This window comes from Thrips palmi, unplaced genomic scaffold (genome assembly GCF_012932325.1).
Source record: "Thrips palmi isolate BJ-2018 unplaced genomic scaffold, TpBJ-2018v1 HiC_scaffold_4, whole genome shotgun sequence".
NCBI classification, from domain to species: Eukaryota; Metazoa; Arthropoda; class Insecta; order Thysanoptera; family Thripidae; genus Thrips; species Thrips palmi.
Genome location: NW_023144631.1, coordinates 14320776 through 14345274, shown reverse-complemented (window position 1 = coordinate 14345274; position 24499 = coordinate 14320776). Strand labels below are relative to the sequence as shown.

The following is a 24499-nucleotide window of genomic DNA, read 5'->3' as shown; positions in this document are numbered from 1 at the left end:
TGGTCCGATCTTGACCAAATTTGGTATGCAGCCTCCTTGGGTGACCCTAAGAACCGCCCGGTGGCAGCAAATCCGATCCGAGCCCCGGGGGCGCTGCTGCAGGTGCATCATGGTCTACATGGGGTCGAGGAGGATCTCGGCAACGGATGCAGCTAGCAGGGCATGTAGGGGTATTTTTGGAATCGGGCCGACGAGAAAAAACCAATGGTGCCAGTTTCGAGCGGATCGGAGAAGTTCGGACCCGGGTTCAAATCCCAGCGGGGTATTTTTTGAACATTCTCTTTATTCGAGTTTTTGCATTGTTTCTGATGTTTTTGAGGGTGCTGATGACGAAAACGACATTTATTTTAACCCCAGACTCAGATTTAATTCCCGTCAGGGTCAAACATAGGCGAAATTCGTACGTTTCTCAATGTACGGGACGGGCCAAAGTTGCCGATGTAAATCGCTACTTTTCCTGTTTTTTATAAGACATATTCGGTACTTCACCTGTAATGAAACATCTATGAGACATACGTGCTTTGAAATAAGAAATACAACAGTGGTACCATCAATAAAACCAGTTGGATGCATGAAGTCCTCGAGGACATAAATCCCATGAAACAATCGACGCTTTTCCATGCTACCAGAGGCTTGCTCTGACACTTTCCCAGTGCAGTGGAGCCCTCTGGTACATGACCATAATATTCTTCTACCAATTCTGCCAGGGGCCATTTCGCTCCACGAAGAGGATAATACTTGAAGATACCCCTCAATCTTAGTTTCATGCTGGTGACTCTGTAGAACAGATTTCTTGATTCTAGTTCCTTTTGCATGCGTATCCATGTGTCTTTGGACTGACTATGTCTGGGGACCTTCGAGATATCTCTGTATCTGACACACAATTTCATCAACTCTCCTGACTCATAATAAGGCCAGTCAGAGCGATATTTGGTGCTTGCCTTTTGTTGAGTCTGGTAAACCAACACACAGTATGTTACGAATGATTCTCCTCTTAAAGCATTGTATTCTATGGACTCTTGCAATTTACCACATGTGTAGATGGATTAGATTCCATCGGAGTTTCTTCTGTTCCCTCTCCACATGGGCACTTACTGAACTGCACTCCTTCGTACAGTCGACTCTGTCATTTTGTCCACCTACCCGGGAGGAGCTGTGGACAAAATCAAAACAGCCTGGGCGGATTAGGCCGCCGTAATCCATACCTGGGCTGGGTCAGTCCCGGGCCGGCGAGGCCAGGCACTGGCCGGCGGCGCCCGTCCAGCCAAAGTGGTGGGGATGACTTGTGGACAAAATGACAACAGCAAAAATGGACAAAATGACAGAGTCGACTGTAGTTATATTGGAAACCTTGAAGGGCACAGAGGCTTTCAGCAACCAGCAATGTCCCTTGATTCAACCTACCAAAGGATAAGAAGAATTTAATAAATAGCACAACATAAAGCCAATCTGAAACTATTACTGTACCTCTCCTGCCACTCTGCCACTCCTCTTTCTCTTTCATGCAATTTCCTAAACATGTTTTCGTATTTATATTTTGCAGACCAAACAGCCACGGGCAGACTACCTGGAGTTGCTTGAACTCACCATAATTTTCCTGGGTGGCGTGCCACCGAACGGGGACATCACATTCCGGGAGCCGGGAGCAAAGTGCAGTGCCCGATGAATGGCGAAGCTACTCTACATTCTTAAGGGGAGGTTCTGGTGAAAATGCTATTTTGTACTAAATGGGTCCCACTGTGAAAATTTGTTAAAAATTTGATGTCTTATCAAGTATTTATTAAAATTTTTCATTGGGGAGGCACATTCTATGCCCTGAACCCAGTCGCAGAGCCTTTTTCTCCCATTTAGGCTATAACTTTAAAAATCTTCTTGCGCATACTATTTTGTCGTAAAAGGTTGGCTTAGACATTTTTCACTTCTTCGATTCATTTTTCAAAAATGCCGGCATGCACATCTCAAAATGTCCATTGCATTTTTATTCGCAAGCTTTCTAATCAAGCATTTCACTATAATTGATCAAAAATGTACAAAATAGGCAAATTTTAGGGACTTTTCAGCTTAAAAAGCTAATAATTATTAGAATAATGGAAGTGTTGAGCTATGCATGCCGGAATCTTTTGAAAATGAATCGAAGAAGTGAAAAATGTCAAGGTCAACCTTTTACGACAAAATAGTACGCGCAAGGAGATTTTTTAAGATACAGCCAAAATAGGCTCAAAAAGACTCTTCGACTGGGTTTACAGCCTGGCATGTGTCTTCAAAAGTCAAATTTTAGTCTCCTTAATGAAAAATTTTATATTCGGAACAAATTATGACTGTAGGATCCATTTGGAAAATGGCAAGATTTTCACCAGAACCTCCCCTTAAGATGTGTCTTTTTAGGAGACAGCTTGGTTTGTCACGAACAATCGCAAGCAATCTGCTTTCTATTGCTTTATTTATTGCGAGGGGCTATGTGCCCGTTTGGTATACTTGTACTCAGTCAATTGCAGCCCCGCGGCGTGATTTAGAATTCATGAGAACTTTGGTGGATTATGAGAAAGTACATGCACGCATTGCTCGTGCTGCTAAGCTTAAATTTCAAAACCACCTCTGGTATCTGAGTGAGGTGTCAATGGGCTTTGCTGTATTTGATGAAAATTTGTCTTTCGAGACTACACTCTACCAAAAATGTCCTGTAAATGCCGTTAATTTATTACCAGTTTTCACTGTAGGTCAATTCACAGCGTTTCCTGTGATCTGCTCACGGGATTCACTGTGATCTTGTTCGCGGTGTGCACTGTGATCTGGTCCCCAGTAAACACTGTGAGTTTGACGCCGCTAAGCACCGAAGTACTGCAAATCAGGCTCCAATTCACGGCGTTTACTGTGGCCAGATCACAGTGAACACTGTAACCGAGATCACAGTGAACGCCGTAAACTAGTTCACAGCAAACGCCGTGAATTGCATAACAGCAAACATTGGTAATAAATTAACGGCGTTGACAGGACATTTTTTGTAGAGTGTAGAGAGGACTTTGTTCGAAAGCAAAATGTTGTTGATGGAAAACCAGCGCGGAAAAGAAGCATTGAATGGCACACTGTGAAGTCCCTGAAATTGAGCAGCCTCGCCACATGCAACACGGGCAAATTCTTCACTATTTTAGGTCTAGATGTGACATTTTTGGACCACCCAGTTAGTGAATGGGCTTGTCGTGATGACTATCAGAGGGGCAGAGACATTGTTTATCACCTTCAGGTTGTCAATGACCATGCAGAGCGGATGGTTAAACTAATGACAGACTATAACAAGACCGTCACTGCACGTGAGGAGGAGCAGTACCAGAATGTACTCCTAAGCACTCATGCACTTCGCAGAGCATTACCAAACAAATACAAAACCACTTTGGTAAAAAAAAGTATGGCACATGATCTCTTATGGTAACTTATTAATTGTTTTATTTTCATTAATTTATTTGTTTTGTTTATTACTTTGACATCAATTCCATGATTCAAACTTTATTCCATGTTTACAAGCAGTGTCTACATATTGTACGTTCTAATGCGTTTTAATGAAGTTGAGATATTTAAGGGTTTATAAACGTTGTTTTGTACTCAATATATCAAGTTTTTAAACTTTTCAGAAAATTTTATGTACTTGCTTCCTTTTGTGCTCTCTGACACTGACACGTTCGATTCGGGCGGAACGGATTCACACGTTCGAAAAGAAAGGAAATATACTTCAGCGCATCATCATCATCAGCGCTGTTAGGCCTCAGCAGGCCTTTAGCGAGCGCGTAGCATAAAAAAGACGCCGCGCGGGCGGTTGGGGAGGCCGTTTGGGCATGAAGGAGTCGCTATATCGCAAAACGGACGAAATTTTCGTGCAAAGGAACGTATTATGGCCTATTTACCCTAGAGTCGAACTTAGTTTCGAAAAAATCCGAAAAAAAATATTTTTGCTTTTTGCCTTTATTTAGGGTCTTGGGGCACGGCTTTGGTAAGTCTGACGACCTTGGGCTTTCAAACTAAACGTTTTCTCACCATTTCGGTCATTTTGAGTCGGGGAACCCAGCGGAATTCTCACTGGCAGCTTTTTACTTTTCTTGGGGTTTTGGTGTTCGGCATCGATTTTCGCCAATCCGATGAGTGGATTTTATAGATAAAGGACCAATCTATCATACTACGTGATAAAAAGTTTGTGTACGCCGCGTGAAAAGCAGTGGCGCTGCAAAAATTGAAAAACCGTCATTTCTGGGTAGTTTTAGATCAGATAATCCACCTTTCGCGTGACCGTCTCCGCCCCATATTCAGTCTAAATATTGTCCCAAGTGATGTCAGAGTTGGTGTGAAATTTCACCGCTGTAGCTCAAGTAGTTTGGAAATGGCAGCTTTCTAAAGTTTTGCAATCACGTAAGGCATTTACTTTAAGTAGAATTGCGGTAAATGTGAAGACTCGTCACAGATCGGGTAATAAATGAGATAGATGAGTGCGTCAAAGTTCTCTAGGCGTAATTTTGGACAAGGAATCCGATTTTGCCGGTACGAAGACCCTAGGCGAACTCTGAAGTTGGAAAAAAAAGGCCTTTTTTTATGTGGTTCGCACGAAAACGTAGTTTTAGAGTACACCTAGGGCCTTCGTACCGGCAAAATCGGATTCCTTGTCCAAAATTACGCCTAGAGAACTTTGACGCACTCATCTATCTCATTTATTACCCGATCTGTGACGAGTCTTCACATTTACCGCAATTCTACTTAAAGTAAATGCCTTACGTGATTGCAAAACTTTAGAAAGCTGCCATTTCCAAACTACTTCAGCTACAGCGGTGAAATTTCACACCAACTCTGACATCACTTGGGACAATATTTAGACTGAATATGGGGCGGAGACGGTCACGCGAAAGGTGGATTATCTGATCTAAAACTACCCAGAAATGACGGTTTTTCAATTTTTGCAGCGCCACTGCTTTTCACGCGGCGTACACAAACTTTTTATCACGTAGTATGATAGATTGGTCCTTTATCTATAAAATCCACTCATCGGATTGGCGAAAATCGATGCCGAACACCAAAACCCCAAGAAAAGTAAAAACCACTACAAAACCTGAAAAACAGTCATAACATCTGTTTGGGTTGTCCTATCAACGAACGGGCACCGGATTCGTGTTCCTCGCGTGATTTTACATAAGATACCACATTTTGAGCTCAGTCGAGTGCATAGAGGCCTCAGAAAGGTGATTTTTCAATTTTGGCCATATTATGTGAAAAGTTGTCAGAGAAAACGAAAATTGCCCATAGAATCTGAACGGTGCATATTTCGGCCCAAAAAATTTGTGGCCTTTCTTAGACCAACAAGGACTACCTTTGACCAAAAAATGGAGGAAATCGGCATCGGTCGTGTTCCACGATCGGACTTCTTAAAAAAAATGCCTCAAAAGGAGGGAGTTGAGAAAGCTTGCTACACCGTCCTCAAAACGTTTGGGCGCCACGGGGTCAATGTACGCGGCGGCGGTGGCAGCGTGGTCTTGGCCTTCTCCAGGATGAGGATCTTCTCCAGCATCACTAGCACGAGTACGCCCTGCAGAAGCACCACGGGCACGGGCACCGCCAGCGCCACGGGCAGCGGCACCGGCACCACCACGGACACGCACTCGACGAGGTTGTGCAGGTGGAGCCATAGCATCGCTGGCGAGTTCGTTGACGGACTGGCAGCCAACTTCGTCTTGGTTCATGCGGAAGGGAGGCGGCCCCGGGGGAGGAGGCGAACGAACGCGACGCGAACGCGGCGCCCGGGCGGATGCATGCGGAAGGATTGGGAAACTTGTCTATGTGAGTCGATGTGTGTGTGAGTAGTGAAAACAATCGTATGCTATGTTAACGTGGCAATGAACTTTGTTAGGTTTGTTGAAATATCTGAGGTGCTTGTTCATGTGCCCCCGAAGGGGTTCGCCGCGGTGCACGATGCCGCGCATGGGCTTCCCCGCCTTCCCCGGGACGGGCACCTCGTCCTCACGTCAGATGTTAATTGCGCTAGCTCACTTTCCTTTTAGGATTGATAGTGGTCGGAGTCACCGATTCCGTGACCCAATCCCAGATCTCGGCTCACCTTGGGCTGGAGTTACTCCCGGGTACGAACGTCAACCCACCTCCGGTTCAAGCGTCCACACCTTCCCGTGCTGTGCCCACCCTGAGCCCGGGGACGCCCCTGGATGTGCCTGGATTCGCTGAGCTGTGCCTGTAACCGGCGCACAATCCTTTCGGCTGGGGAAACATTAACATCTGTGAATTCCGGGGAATCCCCTTTCAGATCGGTCGGTCAGACCGCGGCGGCTTGTTCTTATCTATGGTAAATCAGGCTGAGGGAAGAGGGCCCTGGGTATCCCGGGGACTCCCCTTTCGCATCGGTGGGTCGGACCGCATCGGCTTGTTGTGATAAGACAGGCCGAGGGAAGACGGCACTGGCGTCTTATAAAAGGAAGTTAAAACAGTTCAGACCACAGTCGAGTGAAGAACCTCTCTAGCATCACTCCGCCTACCGTCATATCCAAGGTGCGTAGGTAACGAGTAGGAATTTTTGGCTGAGCGATAGCGAAGCCTGTTACTCCAGTGGGGTTGAAAAACTTTTCTGTCTGTCTGTTTGTCTGTCTGTCTGTGTGTGTACACTACTCCTCCTGAACGGCTCGGCCGACCTGGCTGAGATTTTGCAGGCCTATCAGATATGTTCTTGGCTCGGCACACGAGAAATTTCAGTATCCTAGCTCAACTAGTTTAGTTTTTGTAGCCGAAAAACACCTTAAAAATGCCGAAAAATCGAGTTTTCTGTTGGTAGATCTCTCCTGTCTTGATGAAAGGGGGGTCTGGGGGGCGGAGCCCCCCAGCATGTAACAAATTAGAAGTAACTGATGATGGACAAACATTGTCTGCCGAAGACAGGCTAGCGCCGCAGGCCAAGGTAGGTACGCCAGGCGCGGATTGGAGGAACAGGCCGCGAGACATCGCGAAGCCTGTTACGACAAGACGTGGTCTGGCGTAAACCTACCTTGTACTTGTAAACCGCTTGTTCATTCAGCAAGCTTGTTCAGTCAACTTGTTGCACACCACTGCGGTGCCCGATTTCGACGAACCTCAGCGATTGGTGTTCCTATGGTACATGTGAGGTACCATTATGGCCAATATACTTGTTTGTAGTCTAATTTGGGGAAAAATTGTTCTTCCCTGTTAAAACATTACATAGGGTTCTAAATCTTTAAAAGATGTTTCTATGGCTGGCGACGACGTGTCTTGAGCCATATACTCTACAAATCGAAAAGCGTACATTGTATGCTCTAACTGGAGCATGCCTGCAAGCACGCTCTAGTTAGCGCATGCCTGCCTAGCATGCACTTACTAGTGCATACATGCCATGTTCACGCTTCCTGATGCAGGCAATTTCCTATCCCTTATGCACTAGATGCATGCTTCAGTTGGCGTGTACATGGCATGTATGCACTAGTTAATGCATGCCTGGCAGGCATGCGCTAGCTAGAGCGTCCTTGCAGGCATGCTCCAGTTAGAGCATACTATGTACACTCTTCGATTTGTACAGTAGTCTGATTTTGGGAAAAAAATGTTCTTGCTTCATATTGAGGGTTCGAAATCTTTAAAAGATATGTTTATATGGCGGGTCAACCGTTTTTCTGAACCGTTTAAAACTATTAGACAGTCACAACTCTCTAGAATGGTGCGTGGTGAAGCCCTTTCTCTTGAATTTAAGTTTGTGTGGAGCTATGCGAAAAGCACGCATAAGCAATTAAACAATTGCATTTGTGAAAGTAGATTATTACTGAAATTGACGAAGTATGTACACTGTAATGTTGGGGTGCTCTGGAAGTTAACGCCTTCAGGCGCTTGCCTTAGGTTTTGTGTGCCGCCTTGAGTCGCCTCACCACGAAACGCCAGAAGGCGTATCAAATCAAAGCACTTGGGCGCTCTCTTTTGAAACACCTTCGGCCCAAACCACTGCATGAGATTGCAAGTAAGTCTAGCAGCCATGCATGCATTGCTATCTCATGCAGTCGTTTGGGCCCAAGAAGGTGTTTCAGAAGAGAGCACCGAAGGCGCTTTGTTTCCAGGCGCCTTTCAGCCGAGGGGGAAATCACTCGCGTAATAGTCAGGTCACCAATAGTAGCGTAATAGCCAAAAATTTTCTGAATTTTCCTTTATAAAGGTCTGATTCAAGCCTAAATCTCGATTTATGCAAACGTAATAAGACTTCTGTAATTGCGTAACAAAGCGTAATAGAACGTAATACGGAGTAGGCCGATTTTTGAGTGATTTCCCTCTCGCTTTCGGCGTTACGTGGTGAGACGACTCAAGGCGGCACAAAACCTACGGCAAGCGCCTATAGACTCGAACTTTCAGAGCACCCCTGACTAACAGTGTAGTGACGCCGAGCTGACATGGCGTGGATGGACGGGCGTCGAATGGCTATATATAACTGCCATATATGGCAGTTTTACCGCTCCTATTATGGCATTATCTAGAAATACTTATCCCACATGCTATCTTCTGCTTCCAGATGGTTCGTCTTTACCTTCTCGTTGGGATCTGCGTGGTTTCCGTCTTCGTTTTAGGTAAGTTTTAAATCGCATGACGGTGCAGGGTGAATTGCCAAAACCAGCCCTCGTGGAATCGACATTTGATCCAGGAAGCGGAAGAAGGGAATAACTTGACTTATCCCCAAATTGAGTTTTTATTTTATTATTGTGCCTTAGAATGGTTTACATCATTACTCCAAATTATTTGACTGAATTCCAAGCAGTTTAGGAGAAAATCCACATGGAAAAAGGGTATAACTCAACTTAACCCCTTTTACAGTCTAAATTTCATTGGAAAGTGGAGATAACTCAACCTTAGTCTACATGAGTCCGTTCGACAAATTGGCAAAAGGATATAACTCAACTTGTGTTTTTATGGATCTAGTGTAAAAAGAATCAACTCAACTTAACCCCCCCTTAATTTTAAATTTCAATTTGGAAAAAAGAGCTAAGTCCAAAAAATACACCAGAGTAACATACACTTTATGCAGACTATTGTTCCCCTTGACTTGTCTCCAAATTCCTCTTTGTTTAGGAAATATAAGGTGAGCTGACTCTGTTTTCCATTTCAACGGAAAGTGATAAGTCGCAGAAATCCTCTACGGAGTGACCTTACACTTTCGATTTTTTTTCAAAATTTTACTAATGCTTTTTGAAATTATTAACATATGCAACATTCATTTGTTTTGTTTTAGTTTTCCCTGCTAACAGTTTTTTGTTTCTCCTGAAAAATGGCCAAAATTGAGTTATCCCCTTCTTCCGCTTCCTGGATCATTTAATCCAGTTTCTTGCAGATGATACATTACACGTAACAACATACAGATGAAACTGAAAGAGTATTGTAAATAATGTGTCACGTGGGGGTCAAAGTAGCCCTTTTTGCCCACTTAAAGGGGCAAAGTGTTGTTTTTTGCCCACCTTTCAGGCCGCTATCTGATAGTCAAGAAAGGGACAATTGTCCTCCCCCCCTTTTCCTCTGGATCCGCGCTTGTCGGACGCTACCGAAGCAGACACGTATCAGTAACTGTTTTCCTCGTTAACTGGACACCCACGAGAAGAAATTATTTAAATGCAAGTTAAGGTTGTGGGTCATTGCAGTAAGAGATATACAAGGCTGTCGTAAAATGACCAGTTAAAGTAGAGTCTAACTTTGCATATGAGAATAAACACAATGAACTTTGTTGGCGCAACTTATGGCCGATATCAGAGAGCGTACATACCCTGGAAATGTCCTGCAGCAGGCTTTTTCACCGAAGCTAGCGCGCAAACCATTTGATATCGAGATTTCGTGTGAAACATTCCTAAGGCATGTGGAGGGGTATGACCGACCATGCTTGCAGGTTCGTTTACGTATTTTCTCCACAAAAAAAGCGCACTTTCCCAAGGGATGATTTATATTTTTGACACTGTGTTCAGCACTCAAATGTGCTGGCCCGTGGGTTTCATGCGTAAAGAAAGGCTTCAAAAACGGTCCAATCTGCGGTTTGCATCTTATCGCTCCAACCTATTCCGCAAGCTAGGACCGCAGGTCAAGGTTAGGATTGCCAGCTACAGTGTATTAGGTCTAGCATAACCGGGCGTAGCGAATCACGCATGTCAGCCGCCGCACGCTTAGAAACGTGACATCACGTTGAAACGAACGTGACAAAGTGTCACGTTCGTTTGAGCATTGAATCACATTCGTTTGGGTGTGAATTGGCCAAAAACCACCTTGTTCACATTAAAACAAATGTGATACAATGCTCAAACGAACGTGACATTTTGTCACGTTCGTTTCAACGTGATGTCACGTTCCTGGAAGTGTGACTCTTGGTCGGACAGCCTGAGAACTGTCTGCTTATTGTGACTGTTTCTTTGTTTCCAGGATCCGAGGCGTGCAAATCTCACGACCAACCGTGCGAGGGAAGCGGACTCGGAGACTGCTGCGGAGGCCAAAACCTTGAATGTTACAAGGCATGCCCTGGCTGGAGGCAGGGTCGTTGCTACTATCAAGGTGTGCAGGGCAAGCCCGCGTGCCCTGGTGCAGGTGCTGCAGGTGTCGGTGTCATCCGCCCTCCTGGTGATGAAGTCGACAACGAATTCCCGGACGATTGATGACGGGTCTAGTTTTATAAAACCATTAAGACGTACAAACCCTTCCCAATTAAGAGGTGAAACTGTAACGATTCTGTGGTTTCCCCCACCCCCAATACATTACCTGAAACCAGTTGACGAGATTATTCGCACCCCCAGTCACATCAAGAATTAAAATGATGCGACTGAAAAAGTTGTGGCGAATTTTGTAACCAAAAACTACTCGGAAGCTGGAACAGTTGTAACATTTTTTCCATAAATTTGCTGATAAGGTTGCATTGAGACACTTATCTTTTTGTAATGGAGTTGCACTGCATTTCTTCTTTTCTTCACGCGTGTACCATTGTAAATAAATCATTCTGTATTTTGAACCTTAGTGTTGTAGATTCGTTACCTTCTTCAAAGCGGCACGGAGCGCTCGAAACTGCTCCCCCCCCCCGGGGGCACAGCATACATCATACTACATGCCCGTCCATTATAATTTATTTCATACCGGACGGACTGACAACTGTTTTCTTTATTCGCAACAGTCTTGAAACTTTGAAGTCTTCGAGGAACCTTCCTTCCGTTGTACAATAAAAATTAAAAAAAAACATCAGACAACATTAAATGTTGTAAAATAAGCAAAGCCGACACCAAATTTCAAATTTTTGGCCCCCTTTACACTGGGGTGTGCCTATCCCCGGCTGTCCAGAAGTTAAGCTACGCTATATACAGCTAGTTTGTCTTCGTACTTTTTTTCGCGTGCACCAAACAGGCAAACGAGACTATCGCGCTGAGGTCACAAAGGGGAGAGTCGGCCGGGTCTGCGCGAGACTTATCGGCGATCTGTTCGTGAGCGTCGGGACTTCAGTGCGGAACAAGTCTTGGGTGCGAACGGCCGCCCATTGCGTACACGATCATGGCTTTCTTTGCCGTCGGCCTGCTTCTCGTAGCGTGCCTCTTTCAACCCGCCTTCGGCCAGAACATTGAGGGTATGTGTCCGAATCAAGTATGCCTCTTGCTCCCTGTCAGAAATAAAATTGGAATTTACGAAACTTCCTCCGGAAAAAAATAACCAAAGATTCGTACGTTAATCTACGAAGAGTCTTTGTGCGTTTACGAAGCGTCCTCGGAAATTAGCTGTGGTTCTTCGTGTCGGAGGCCAAAATTGCTTTTAATTTCGTCATCAGCGCAATCAAAATCACAGGAAACGTTGTAAATCTTGGCAGAAAAATTAAAGGAATTGAAAAGTTGTATTTTTTTCCTTTTTTTAGTGTTTTGGATTGATCTGACGGAGTGGGTATTTTGAATTTTGGTGCGTGATGAGCAAGGGACAGACACATATTTTAACCGTAATCGAGTACACTGTGGCAAAAAGCTACCGAAAATTTTGTAAACAACTTGTAATAATGCTCCGTCGTATCTTTTCAGTATTCTCCGTACATCTTCATACGACCTTGCAGGCTGTGAAGTTCTACAAAGAATACTGTAAGGTCTAACGAGGGATACTGGGAGGTCCTTCGGAGAATATTAATAAGAGGGCTACGGAAAATCTTGGCAAAAAAATCAACAGAATTTTCCGTACCTTTTTGCCACAGTGTAGCTTCTCGATCGCTCAGGCAATAATTATTTTAAGACAAGAATGACGCCTTGTGGAAGTCAGGGAGCAAAGTATTGTTGAGTCAAAAATCCGACTGGAGGGCATTGCTTCGTTCGCAAACTGGATAGTGTCGCATCACGTTGTGCCAAAGTATAGTCAATTTGCAGGTGCATTTACAACTGTTGGACTTCGGACTTGAGCACTCTTTACGCTTGCAAAAAAAAAATGTTTTGTGCAGATTGCCCGCAAAATAGCAACACAACAGTAGGAAAGAACACTGTCGATGCTTCGACGCTGCGGCTTGGGAGCACTGCCAGAAAAAGTAAGTAAGGTCATATAGCAAAATTTTTTCTCTTTTGTATTTAATTTCCTGCTACATGAATGTTGATGTATGTTGATTATATACGTCAGGACACAGGTAAAAGGAGGCACTGCTTTAGGTCTGTTTTAAATTTAGGTTATCAATTAAAAATTTGGTGCCGCTCGGCCAAAACCTGGCTGTGAAAATGGCCTTCTGTATGGGCCAAAAGTGTCCACTTCTAAGGCTAAACTTTGTGTGTGACCGTTTATCGGTCATACTTTTAGTATCACCGAAAATTGGTCACAACACTTTCATTCCAGGAACGTGACATCACGTTGAAACGAACGTGACAAAATGTCACATTCGTTTGAGCATCCTGTCACATTCGTTCGGATGTGAATTGGCCAGAAATCAGCTCGTTCACATTCATACGAATGTGACACGATGCTCAAACGAACGTCACATTTTGTCACGTTCGTTTCAACGTGATGTCACGTTCCTGGAACGAGAGTGAAGTCTCACCCTTTGAATTTCGGTGTGGGTGCATCAGTTAACAACTAGAAACCAAAATACAGCCATTATGCCATAGTTATTTAAAAAAATATATCACAATATTCTTTTATTTTTCCGGTTAGTAAGTAACCCTAAACTTTGTAATGCGCGTGTGCGAAGCTACTTTTTTGTTTGTCCTTCTTTCCTAGAGTGCGAGGAGTACTCGCAGTACGTTTGCAGATACGAAGAAGCCCAAGTTTTAACAGATGCTGACCAAGTCCTCACAAATAACTGTGTAGTTCCTCTTGTGCCTCTTGTTGTGGGAGGAGAACCTGTGATTGCGGGAGAATATCCCCACATGGTGAGTGTCAGCTTGAAGACTGTCAAATAATCTGAGAAAACCTTACAAACTATTTTAAATCTTCCAAAGAAAAGCAGCTTGTTACAACAAAGTAATTTGGGCATACATATAAGGTAACAAAGAAAATACTTCGCAATTTACGAACCATTTTTCTTCGTATAACAAAGTAAATAAGTTTGTTTATGTATGCTCAAAATGCTTCGTAAGGTTTGAAGCGTGCACACGGTAAATCTAGCCCCTGGGATTCCCATACTTGTATGCTTGCATGAGGCGTAACTTACATCTACGCTCCAGTTTTGCCAAGTGAAAAGGGTCTTTGCCCCAACCGACGAAACTGGACCTTTTCCCTTGCTTTCCCTTCAGCAATCAATTTGAAACGCTCAAATTTCTGTTGAACTTTACCGGTCTTTATTTCATTAGATATCCGTCCACCGGAAAACCGTGCAGTGTATTGGCATTAGAATATTATTTTATAATTTTGCACACCTCTGGTAAAGTCTTCCCCGGTCTTTACCAGGTGTGCAGTGCAGAGTAATGAAAAATTATTCGAATGCCAACGCACCGTGACGAAAACCATCATATCGATTGAATCCAGGCCCTGCTTGGGGTTGGCGCTGACCAGGAAAACATCAACTACCACTGCGGTGGTTCTCTTATCGCACCCAACTTCGTGATGACAGCTGCACACTGCTTGGTGTTCCAGTGAGTCCAGATTAAGAGTTGTTTTTCTTTTCAGCGGGCGCAGGGCAACTCCGATGCCAGACCGTACTTCTATGTACGGCAAATCATTATTTAAGGACGAAAACCGTTCGTCGCTGGAAGTAATTAGACGAGCCCCAACTCCACACTTACCACACTTACCGAAGAAGGACACATATCTTAAAAAATACTGAGCAAAGTCATGGGTATTTAGTGTAACTCCAGACGTTCAAATAAATACCTGATTTCCTGTTTGGGAACTTCATTTCAGGAAACCCTCGGGGTCTGGTCTGAATTCTCAGAATAAGTATTCAGCCTGGAAGGTCGGAATTCCGACGTCACTCTCATGTCTGGAACGTGACATCACGTTGAAACGAACGTGACATCACGTTGAAACGAACGTGACATCACGTTGAAACGAACGTGACGTGTCACGTTCCTTTGAGCATTGTGTCACATTCGTTTGAATGTGAACAAGCTGGTTTTTGACCAATTCACACCCAAACGAATGAGACACAATGCTCAAACGAACGTGAAATTTTGTCACGTTCGTTTCAACGTGATGTCACGTTCCTGGGATGAGAGTGTTTAGACAACGAAGGCCTAAGTTCTTAACTAAACCCCCTGGATATTCAAAATTTTAGGATTACTGAGAATATTACAATTGTTTGAGTGACCTAACGTACGAAGAAATATTTTTCAATCCGTATGTACGTCTGCTCGAAACTATCCGTAGTGCAAATACGTGCATACGTTAAAAGTTTGGTCAAATCCCTTAATTATTTCACAAAGCGCACTACCTTGAAATTGAAGGGCACCTCACCTCGCGATGTTCTCTTTCAAGTAACAGACTTTCGTTACTTCCTTCTGTTGTCAAGTGCAGATCTCAACACGTGCGGTGGGTTCTCCTTGGAGACCTGGACAGATTGTCGACAGAGGACGAAGCAGAGCCGCAGCTTCTGGAAGTGTCCGGACGATTTACACCTCCCAGCGGGCTCGATCGAGAAGAACTTTACCACGATATCGCATTGCTGCAACTCAAGACGGAAGCTGAAATGACTCGGTTTGTACGCCCTGCTTGCGTCTTTCCGGATCCCACACTGGAGGCAAATAACGATGCGTTCGTCGTAACTGGCTGGGGCGATACTACAAGAGGTGAGTAAGCCATCTGCAACGTTCGGAAGGTACTATGAAGAGAACGAAAGAATCCGGTGGCTCCACTTGTCCTATCAATATTTTTAATAACTAAAAATACACCGAGATTCCAAACGCTATGAGTAAAGCACGTGTGGTGCAATGCAGCTGAGATATCGCAGCATACGTGCAATGCGCCAGCCATATTGCACCTTACGTGCAATGCATCCCGAAAGTGCCCTATGCTAATGCATGGGAATGGGGAGGCATTGCACTTTATGTGCAATGCTTTTCAATTGCACCAATTGACGCTATACTCATCATAGCGTTTGGATTCTCAGTGTAGTCCGACTAAAAATGATGGACGAAAAATAATCGATTCAAAACGGTTGACTAAAATTAATTGACTAAAACTGGTCAACTTAGAAAATTATCAAAGGGAATAAAAAGAATTGAATTTTAGAGGGGTAAACTCGCCTAACCTTTCCTTGAGAAGAAGGGGGGTGCTGTAGCGCTGAAGAAGGAGCGAGCTAGTCATCCCCGCCATGGCACTTTGCCAAAGCACACATGTGTGTTTCGCTGGGTTCTCTAGCGTCTCTGCGGGCGTTTTCTAGTTCAGATAGTGAGTCAGACTATTAATCAAGTAGAAACAAGCTGCATATATAACAGTACGATTATAATTACGAAATTACAAATTCTGTTTCAAACTGCTCAACCCTATCTTCGTTGTGTTGACCATTCAGGAGGGTCTCAGGGTGATGGAAATTCACTATGACGACCGTGTTTTCTTTTAGCCTGCTAAAAGGATAAAATCTTCACAAGCTGTATCCTTTGTTTCAGGAGGTGGGGGTGACCCGAGTAGCATCTTGCAGAAAGTACGACTTGGCATTCTGCCAAACAACGTTTGCCAAACTTCCTACAAGTTTCATAGGAACATATTTCCTCGGGGCGTCTTAGCGGAAGCGCACGTGTGCGCGGGCAATCTCACCGGCGGAAGAGATATCTGTCAGGTACTAATTCACAGAAAGGACGAGAAAAAAAAAAACAAAAAACAAAGAACACTTATAGTGTAGTTGCCAATGAAAAGTATGCTTGTGGAGTACACGTACCTCTGCCAGAGGATGAAATAATGCTCGCCCCTCTCGGCAAGGGCCGCCAACACCACTCCCGGCATGTGTTTCACGCCGGCTGGGGGACCTCGACTTAAGTGAGGTCACTATCTTGACAATCTGGTTGCGAATTCAGATTTCCAGCCGTTGCTTGCAGGGGGCCTATTCAACAGATCTTCTCCGGTCGTTTCCGTAGAATGAATCTTATCTTCACTGAATTGCTGGAATTCAAGAGGGAGACATCTGACCAATTCAGTCGTACATTTTAGTATGACCCCTTAGAGGTCAAAATTCTGACCTTTCCATTTGTGTATGACCGTTTTCAGGGTTGGGCGCATGCGAATTTCGCTAACTTCGATCATTTCACGGCAAAAGTGGCGCCTGGGATTTCCAGGCGCTATTCGCATTTTCCAGGCGCGGCGCGCTTTTTCCAGGCGCCAGTCTTTTCCCGACATACGATTCCCAGGCGGGGCCTGGAAGTTGCGACGCATTTCCAGGCCGCGCCTGGGTAAGACTGTGGCCAGCGGCCAATTTCCAGGCCGCGCCTGGGAATTATGTATCCGGAAAAGACTGGCGCCTGGAAAAAGCGCGCCGCGCTTGGAAAAATGACTCAAAACCAGACAATGTCTGGAACTAAAGGCCTTGACGCCGAGGTCCATGACCAGGTGTCCAGGATTTGCGACCTGGGGGTCCCCGATGGTGTCCTCGAGGTCCCCAGGACACGGGGAGTCCAACGCCGAGGTCGCCGACGCTCTAAGACAAGCGGTTCCGGAGATACGAGGACGTACCACAAGGAGTCCGTCAAAGCAACTTTTTAGTCGGAGGCCAAAATCATCTCCGGCCTCTGGCTCCGTTACATTTGGGTGTCCGGGACTTTTGTCTTCAGCATCGTGTTGAGGAAGAGCTAGACTACCAAGAACCCGTCAGCGGTCGTCGTCGGACCTCCGGTACGCCCAGGATGCCGACGAACGAGGGTGCCGTGCCGCCATCGTCGGCATCCTTGGCGCACCGGTGGTCCGACGACTACCCCTGACGGGTTCCAGGTAGTCTAGCACTTCCTTAACACGATGCTGAGGACAAAAGTCCCGGACACCCAAATGGAACGGAGCCAGAGGCCGGAGATGATTTTGGCCTCCGACTAAAAAGTTGCTTTGACGGACTCCTTATGGTACGTCCTCGCAACTCCGGAACCGGTTGTCCTAGAGCGTCGGTGACCACGGCGTTGGACTCCCCGTGTCCTAAAGACCTCGAGAACACCATCAGGGACCACCTGAGTCGTGGCGTCAACGTTGTTGAACCGTATGGCGGCACGGCACCCCCGTTCGTCGGTATCCTGGGCGCACCGGAGGTCCGACGACGACCGCTGACGGATTCCTGGTAGTCTAGCACCACCTCAACACGATGCTTAATTCAAAAGTCCCGGACACCCAAGTGGAACGCAGCCAGAGGCCGAAGATGATTTTGGCCTCCGACTAAAAAGTTGCTTTGACGGACTCCTTGTGGTACGTCCTCGTATCTCCGGAACCGCTTGTCCTAGAGCGTCGGCGACCTCGGCGTTGGACTCCCCGTGTCCTGGGGACCTCGAGGACACCATCGGGGACCCTCAGGTCGCAAATCCTGGACACCTGGCCATGGACCTCGGCGTCAAGGCCTTTAGTTCCAGACATTGTCTGGTTTTGAGTCATTTTTCCAAGCGCGGCGCGCTTTTTCCAGGCGCCGGATACATACGGATTTTTCCGGATACATAATTCCCAGGCGCGGCCTGGAAATTGGCCGCTGGCCACAGTCTTCCCAGGCGCGGCCTGGAAATGCCTCACAACTTCCAGGCCCCACCTGGGAATCATATGTCGGGAAAAGACTGGCGCCTGGAAAAAGCGCGCCGCGCCTGGAAAATGCGAATCGCGCCTGGGAATCCCAGGCGCTACTTTTGCCGTGTTGATACGGATAAGAGAGATATTTTTCTTCGAGCACTGGCTCCTTTGATCTTTCATCTTCAAGTTTGTGTGAATTTCATCACGATCTTTTTTCATTTGTATCTGCCCCAGATAATCACATTTGCCAAAATTCGATCGCGAGTAAGGGAGAGTGGGAGTAGGGTACTTCCGAACACGGGGTAATTCCGGACACTTCGATTTTCACTGGGTTCGAGTGAAGATAACTCAAAAGCCCGCCTAACAGAGGAAGATAATCAGTTAAAAATGATAATTCCATATCGCCAAGGTAGGAGGTCAAACCGTTTGGCTGTGGTCGCTTCACGAAATTTGAGTACCATCAAAAACAGGCAAAAGCTGCATCTTTACCTCGTATTTCCATGTAATCGTACCTTACCGTCAAGTTCAGTCCCATGACTAAAATTTTGCCATATTATATGGTCATTGGACTTTACTTTGGCGTTTCGGGAGAAGTCGTATGGCTCGCCGTTTCCTTACAATTGAACATCAAAGGTTTTCACTACCTGTGGGGTAAATCCGGACAAGAAGGGTTATTTTCTTCAATTTCCCGCATAATGTTAAATGTTATGGGTTCAAAATTGTGGACATGCATCCCCACCGTTAAGAAGGATAAAAAAAGAACGAAAAATAGCATTGCAGCTATGTTTAAGAGCTTTACTCAATACAGTGTTGTCAATTTAGGGTTTTTTTTATAGAAACTATTCCTTATAATATGCTTCGAGTAATAATCAAGCACTTCAGTTTGCAGCAAATGTCCTTGTACGCCTTCTAAAAGCATGCCTCACATCAAAACAAGCGAAAGTAATCTCGAGTAGTGTCAAATTTTAAGGTCGTCCGGAATTGCCCCATAGGTCGTCCGGAATTACCCCAGCCTGGGGTAATTCCGGACACGTGCAGGGCTGTTGTTGGGCGCCTATATCTCCCTAACCGTTGCTGAGATTTGGCTTTCATGTATATCATTTTGAAGGTAAAGGTCCGTACTTTAATCTCCTGTAATAACATTTGATCCAAAAAGCATATTCAAGCTCAAAGACCAAAAAAGAAAAAAAGCGTCCGGAATCACCCCACTCTCCCTTAATTGGCGAGCGATAGCGAGCCCATGCCGTGTTTGGGGGTACCAAAAAGTGACTGGTCGTGCGTCTGTCTGTCTGTGTGTCCGTAACTCACTCACGTTTCTCAGCAACTACCGCACAAATAGTTTCAAAATTTCGCACCGGAAGGCTCCTAAATCTCCCCCAGGGGGAGTTTATCTTATATCCACGATTACTATTGTTTGAAATATTCAAAACATCTTTTTGAATTAGGTTCTTAGCGTGGTTAGGTTGGCAGTGCTTGGAAGCTCGTAGCAATTTTTCATACTTGCGGCCGCGACTCTTAAATACGGGACCTGTCAAAACATTGGCAAATAAAACAAACTAAAGAGCAGAAGGGCTTAGAAGTGAGTACGGTCATAGTTTTTCGATATTTTAGAATGATTGAAACCCCTCCGGAGAGTCAACTCAGTGAAATACGGAAAATGAAAGTGACAATTATTACGCGTTTCGTCCGTCCGTCCACCCTCTCCCCTCCCCCACTACAGGGGAAATGTTTTAGTCAGTGGAGTGTGTTTGATAATTGCAAGAATGATTTGGTCTTTTTAACCTTTGTGAGTGTATTTCCATTTATATTCTCAGACACTATATTTTTCAGTTGTTTGCTTTGCTCAATAACAGTTAGAAAATATATTAATACATTCTATGAGTACAAACCAGATGCTAATCTTGCCAAAATAAATGGTCTTTGCTGACTCTTGGCACTGATTCTGGGAAAAGGCTTCATTGCAATGCTGTGAGTTTACTATAGTACTAACCTTAAAGAAAACCATATGATGAGTGAGTGTAGCGCATTCAAGGTTTGACATTGACTTCAGATTCAATGAGACGATTCACTGACTTGGTCATATGATTTCATGAGACGATTCTTTTAACTTAATCATACATTGTCAGCGACAACTGGTAATTTGTGTTGGTCATGGTTTGAGTTTGCTTTTTTTTTTAATTTACTCAGAATGTTAGGTAAATACTTTTGCTAAACTGTTTCAAAGATTAAATAACACACCATGACTATCATTATCAATAAGATAAACTTGCATTTAGCAATAAGTGGCCTCGACATTGGATTCTATGACACGATTCATTGGATCTGACAGAAGGTCTTCTCCGTAAAGTAGTTGAAATCAGCCTGCCTGTAAATATGTCTCTTTTTAATTAATGCAGATAAATCAATATAGTTAAATCCACTAGTTTAAACTAAAAGGGAGAAAGGCTATTTAGGTATTACTAATAACATTGCGTATTCATAAGTTCAGTAACAAGGAGATATCGAATGGTAATTGAAGTATTTGTGAATCGTATTAACGGGGCTCATACATGTTAAAAGCACTTTTTTTAAAAAAAAATGTTGATGTAGACGGATTAAGATTTTACAATTTCTGTGTTAAAATCCTTTTAGATAATTGAGTAAGCTTCATTTTGGCTTAAGGGAAAGTGACTTTGGACATTTTTTGGAAATTAAGTCGAAACGTTTAAAATTTTGCTTCTCGTAAGATTTTGTTCGCATACTTGCTCAGATCTGTGGGGAAAAAATCAGGGAGACTCACCCCCAGTAGTGTCATAGAATTGACTAGAATGGGCTTTATATCTGCAATAGTTTTCAAGAAAAAAAATAAAAACAATTTTTTGTTGAAAAATTTGTTTAAAAAATTGTTAAAAAAATTGTTTTTATTTTTTTTCTTGAAAACTATTGCAGATATAAAGCCCATTCTAGTCAATTCTATGACACTACTGGGGATGAGTCTCCCTGATTTTTTCCCCACAGATCTGAGCAAGTATGCGAACAAAATCTTACGAGAAGCAAAATTTTAAACGTTTCGACTAAATCTCCAAAAAATGTCCAAAGTCACTTTCCTTTAAGCCAAAATGAAGCTTACTCAATTATCTAAAAGGATTTTAACACAGAAATTGTAAAATCTTAATCCGTCTACATCAAAAAAATTTTTTTTAAAAGTGCTTTTAACATGTATGAGCCCCCTTAAGCAAGTCAATGCTGGCTGTTAAATGTTACTCGACTGAGTAACAGGGTCAGGGTTCGTGGCATGACACTATGAACAGGAAACGCTCTTAAGAAACCTAACAACTGAAGACCCATACTTTCAACTAGAATTACATGATTTGCGACCAAAATTTCCTCGGTGTTTCATTGCTTTCTGCAGTATTTGGTGTGCTGATCACAAAAATGACTTCCAATGTCATCCCAGACCTTTACTTTTCCAAATATTTACCAATTTTGGACCAAAATTTTTACATCGAGTTTTACATAGTTTCCTGCAGTTTTTGGTGTGCTGATCACGAAAATGACTTCCAATTTCATCTCAGACCTTTACTTTTCCAAATATTTACCAATTTCGGACCAAAATTTTTACATTGAGCTTTACATAGTTTCCTGCAGTTTTCGGTGTGCTGATCACGAAAATGACTTCCAATTTCATCTCAGACCTTTACTTTTCCAAATATTTACCAATTTCGGACCAAAATTTTTACATCGAGTTTTACATAGTTTCCTGCAGTTTTTGGTGCGCTGATCACGAAAATGACTTCCATTTTCATCTCAGACCTTTACTTTTCCAAATATTTACCAATTTCGGACCAAAATTTTTACATCGAGTTTTACATAGTTTCCTGCAGTTTTTGGTGTGCTGATCACGAAAATGACTTCCAATTTCATCCCAGAACTTTACTTTCCCCAAAATTTACCAATTTGTGACCAAACTTTTAAAATTGAGTTTCACATTGACCCTGTATTGGCCTTACTTTGCATATATTCTTCACCATCTTCTACAAGAATACAGACGCATCGCTCGCCTACTACGCGCCCAAACAAAACGGCGCGTACCCCTAGTATAAAAGTATTTAAACAGAAAGGACCAGGATGTTGATTTTACAGTAACACCAAAGTAATGACCCTCACAGTTTCAGAGCTTGATATGATTTTCGTATCGTCTGAATTTATGTTACTTATATCGTTAGTTGTTTAGATTTAGAGACTTTAATACGAAAAGCCTGTTTTTGGTGTAAAGTCACCTGTTAAACATTCTTATGACTTCGTGGTCTGCAGATGGACTCCGGCTCTCCGCTGGCATTCTTCAGAAGTGAGAAGCCCTATTGCATGCATCACGTCGTGGGCGTCGCCTCTGTTGGGTCGAGTTGCGGCTTGAGGAACTCTCCTTCCGTCTTCACTAGAGTCTCGATATACATGCCGTGGATTGAGAGCGTGGTCTGGCCTCCGAGCTAGCCCATCACCCGCGTGGAAGGATCAGTACACTGAGAATCCAAACGCTATGAGAGTATAGCGTCAATTGGTGCAATGCAAAAGCATTGCACATAAAGTGCAATGCCTCCCCATTCCCATGCATTAGCACACTGTGAAAATTTGAGTCGTCACTTGATGACAATTTCAAGGCTAATTTTCCTTACAAGGATGTCATCAAGTCAATTGATGACATTGCTGTCACGCCCATGCAATAAGTATAGGAGCTTTGAATGTCATCAATTTGTGACGAGATTGTCGTCATTTCAAAGTGATGAACATGTCATCCACGTTTTAGTCATAAAGTGACAACAAATTTTCACAGTGCATAGGGCACTTTCGGGATGCATTGCACGTAAGGTGCAATATGACTGGCGCATTGCACATATGCTGCGATATCTCAGCTGCATTGCACCATACGTGCTATACTCATAGCGTTTGGAATCTCAGTGTAGTTCAACTGTTGTTGAAACTGATGTGGTTTATCTGCAGTTCGTTTCTGTCTCGGTTTCTGTAGTTCTTAATGTCCCTTTACTTGTATTCAATATAAAACCAGTTTTGCACTGTCCGCCGCAGTCAGTGTTTTTTATTTTAAGTGGTCAAAAACTATCCAAGGCGGGCCTCCATTGCAGTCATTTTTCTTTGCAAATTCTTTACTACAGAGTCATTTGTATTCGATCATCCACAAAACAAAGAGCACTGTTAACAAAAATGTTGTAAATTAACAGCACTTATGCTGTTCAGTTTGATAGCAACACGTCTTGTTTTACTACAAGCATGTTGTAGTTCTCGGTGCTGTTTCCTGATAATTCGATTGTAATGAAACAATACTTCTTAAGAGTCTTCGATGATGTCTTTGCAACATTTGTGTTGATCTCATCGTGCTGTTAATAAACAAGACCCTCGTAACTGGACAACAATATATGTTTTAAGATTCCACTAAATCTGTTTCTTAACAGAAAACCTGTTCAACGACAACACAACTGTTTGGAATCACGATTACATTATTAATTGATAACGCAGTTGTTATAAAACAAACGTGTTGTTTCCGGATGCGTTTCCCGTTCAGACCAAAAGCAGTACAATTGTTATTCAACAGCTGTAGGTGATTGTGTTGTAATATCAGAGTGGATTTTTAACAGTGGGATAACAGGGGGGGGGGGGGGGGGGTACGAGCAGTCATCCGCATGGAGGTCATCCGCATGCTGCTGCCCACCTCGGTTTACTACACTGTTTAAGAAAGTGTTGTAAATTAACAGCACTTATGCTGTTAAGTTTGATAGCAACACGTCTTGTTATATTACAAGCATGTTGTACACTGCGAGAAAAAACTACAGAGAATCCTGTTAATTTTTTCACAGCGTCGCTCTGTACCCACAACTACAGTGATCTCTGTCTTTTAAAAGACGGAGCTCACTGTTGTTTTTTGGGTTCATCTCTCTGTTGTCCGAGCGGCCAATGCCACATCGGGACGGCATGGCCAAAGCCTTATAGGTCACCGTTGGGTCCCCGAGGGCGTCGCCGGGCACCTCACAGGGTCCCCGATGACGATGCGAGCATTTTAGACCTAGGTTCTGACCATTCGTTGAAAAGGTCTGGTCAAGATCTACTCGAATCAAGAATAAAAAAAAATTCTTGGTCAACCCCCTTTTTTCAAGATCCAGTTGACCAATCAGGATCTTGAAAAAGAGGGTTGACCAAGAAATTTTTTTTATTCTTGATTCGAGTAGATCTTGACCAGACCTTTTCAACGAATGGTCGGAACCTAGGTCTAAAATGCTCGCATCGTCATCGGGGACCCTGTGAGGTGCCCGTCGACGTCCCAACGGTGACCTTTAAGGCTTTGGCCATGCCGTCCCGATATGGCATTGGCCGCTCGGACAACAGAGAGATG

General features: G+C 44.0%; 1 protein-coding gene across 2 annotated transcripts; it reads left to right on the top strand.

Moving 5' to 3' along the window:
• Positions 1 to 11451: 11451 nt before the first annotated feature.
• Positions 11452 to 23549, top strand: LOC117649649 (serine protease snake-like). 2 transcript variants are annotated; one of them, XM_034392586.1, is made up of 7 exons: positions 11452 to 11605; positions 12452 to 12535; positions 13216 to 13367; positions 13963 to 14069; positions 14950 to 15221; positions 16041 to 16210; positions 22414 to 23549. In XM_034392586.1, exons 1-7 carry the CDS (start codon positions 11533 to 11535, stop codon positions 22588 to 22590), a joined length of 1035 nt encoding a protein of 344 aa, XP_034248477.1. In that variant the 5' UTR covers positions 11452 to 11532; the 3' UTR covers positions 22591 to 23549. The 2 variants fall into 2 exon arrangements, with proteins under 2 accessions (XP_034248477.1, XP_034248478.1); XM_034392587.1 differs by having other exon boundaries at positions 11473 to 11605; positions 12381 to 12535.
• Positions 23550 to 24499: the final 950 nt, after the last annotated feature.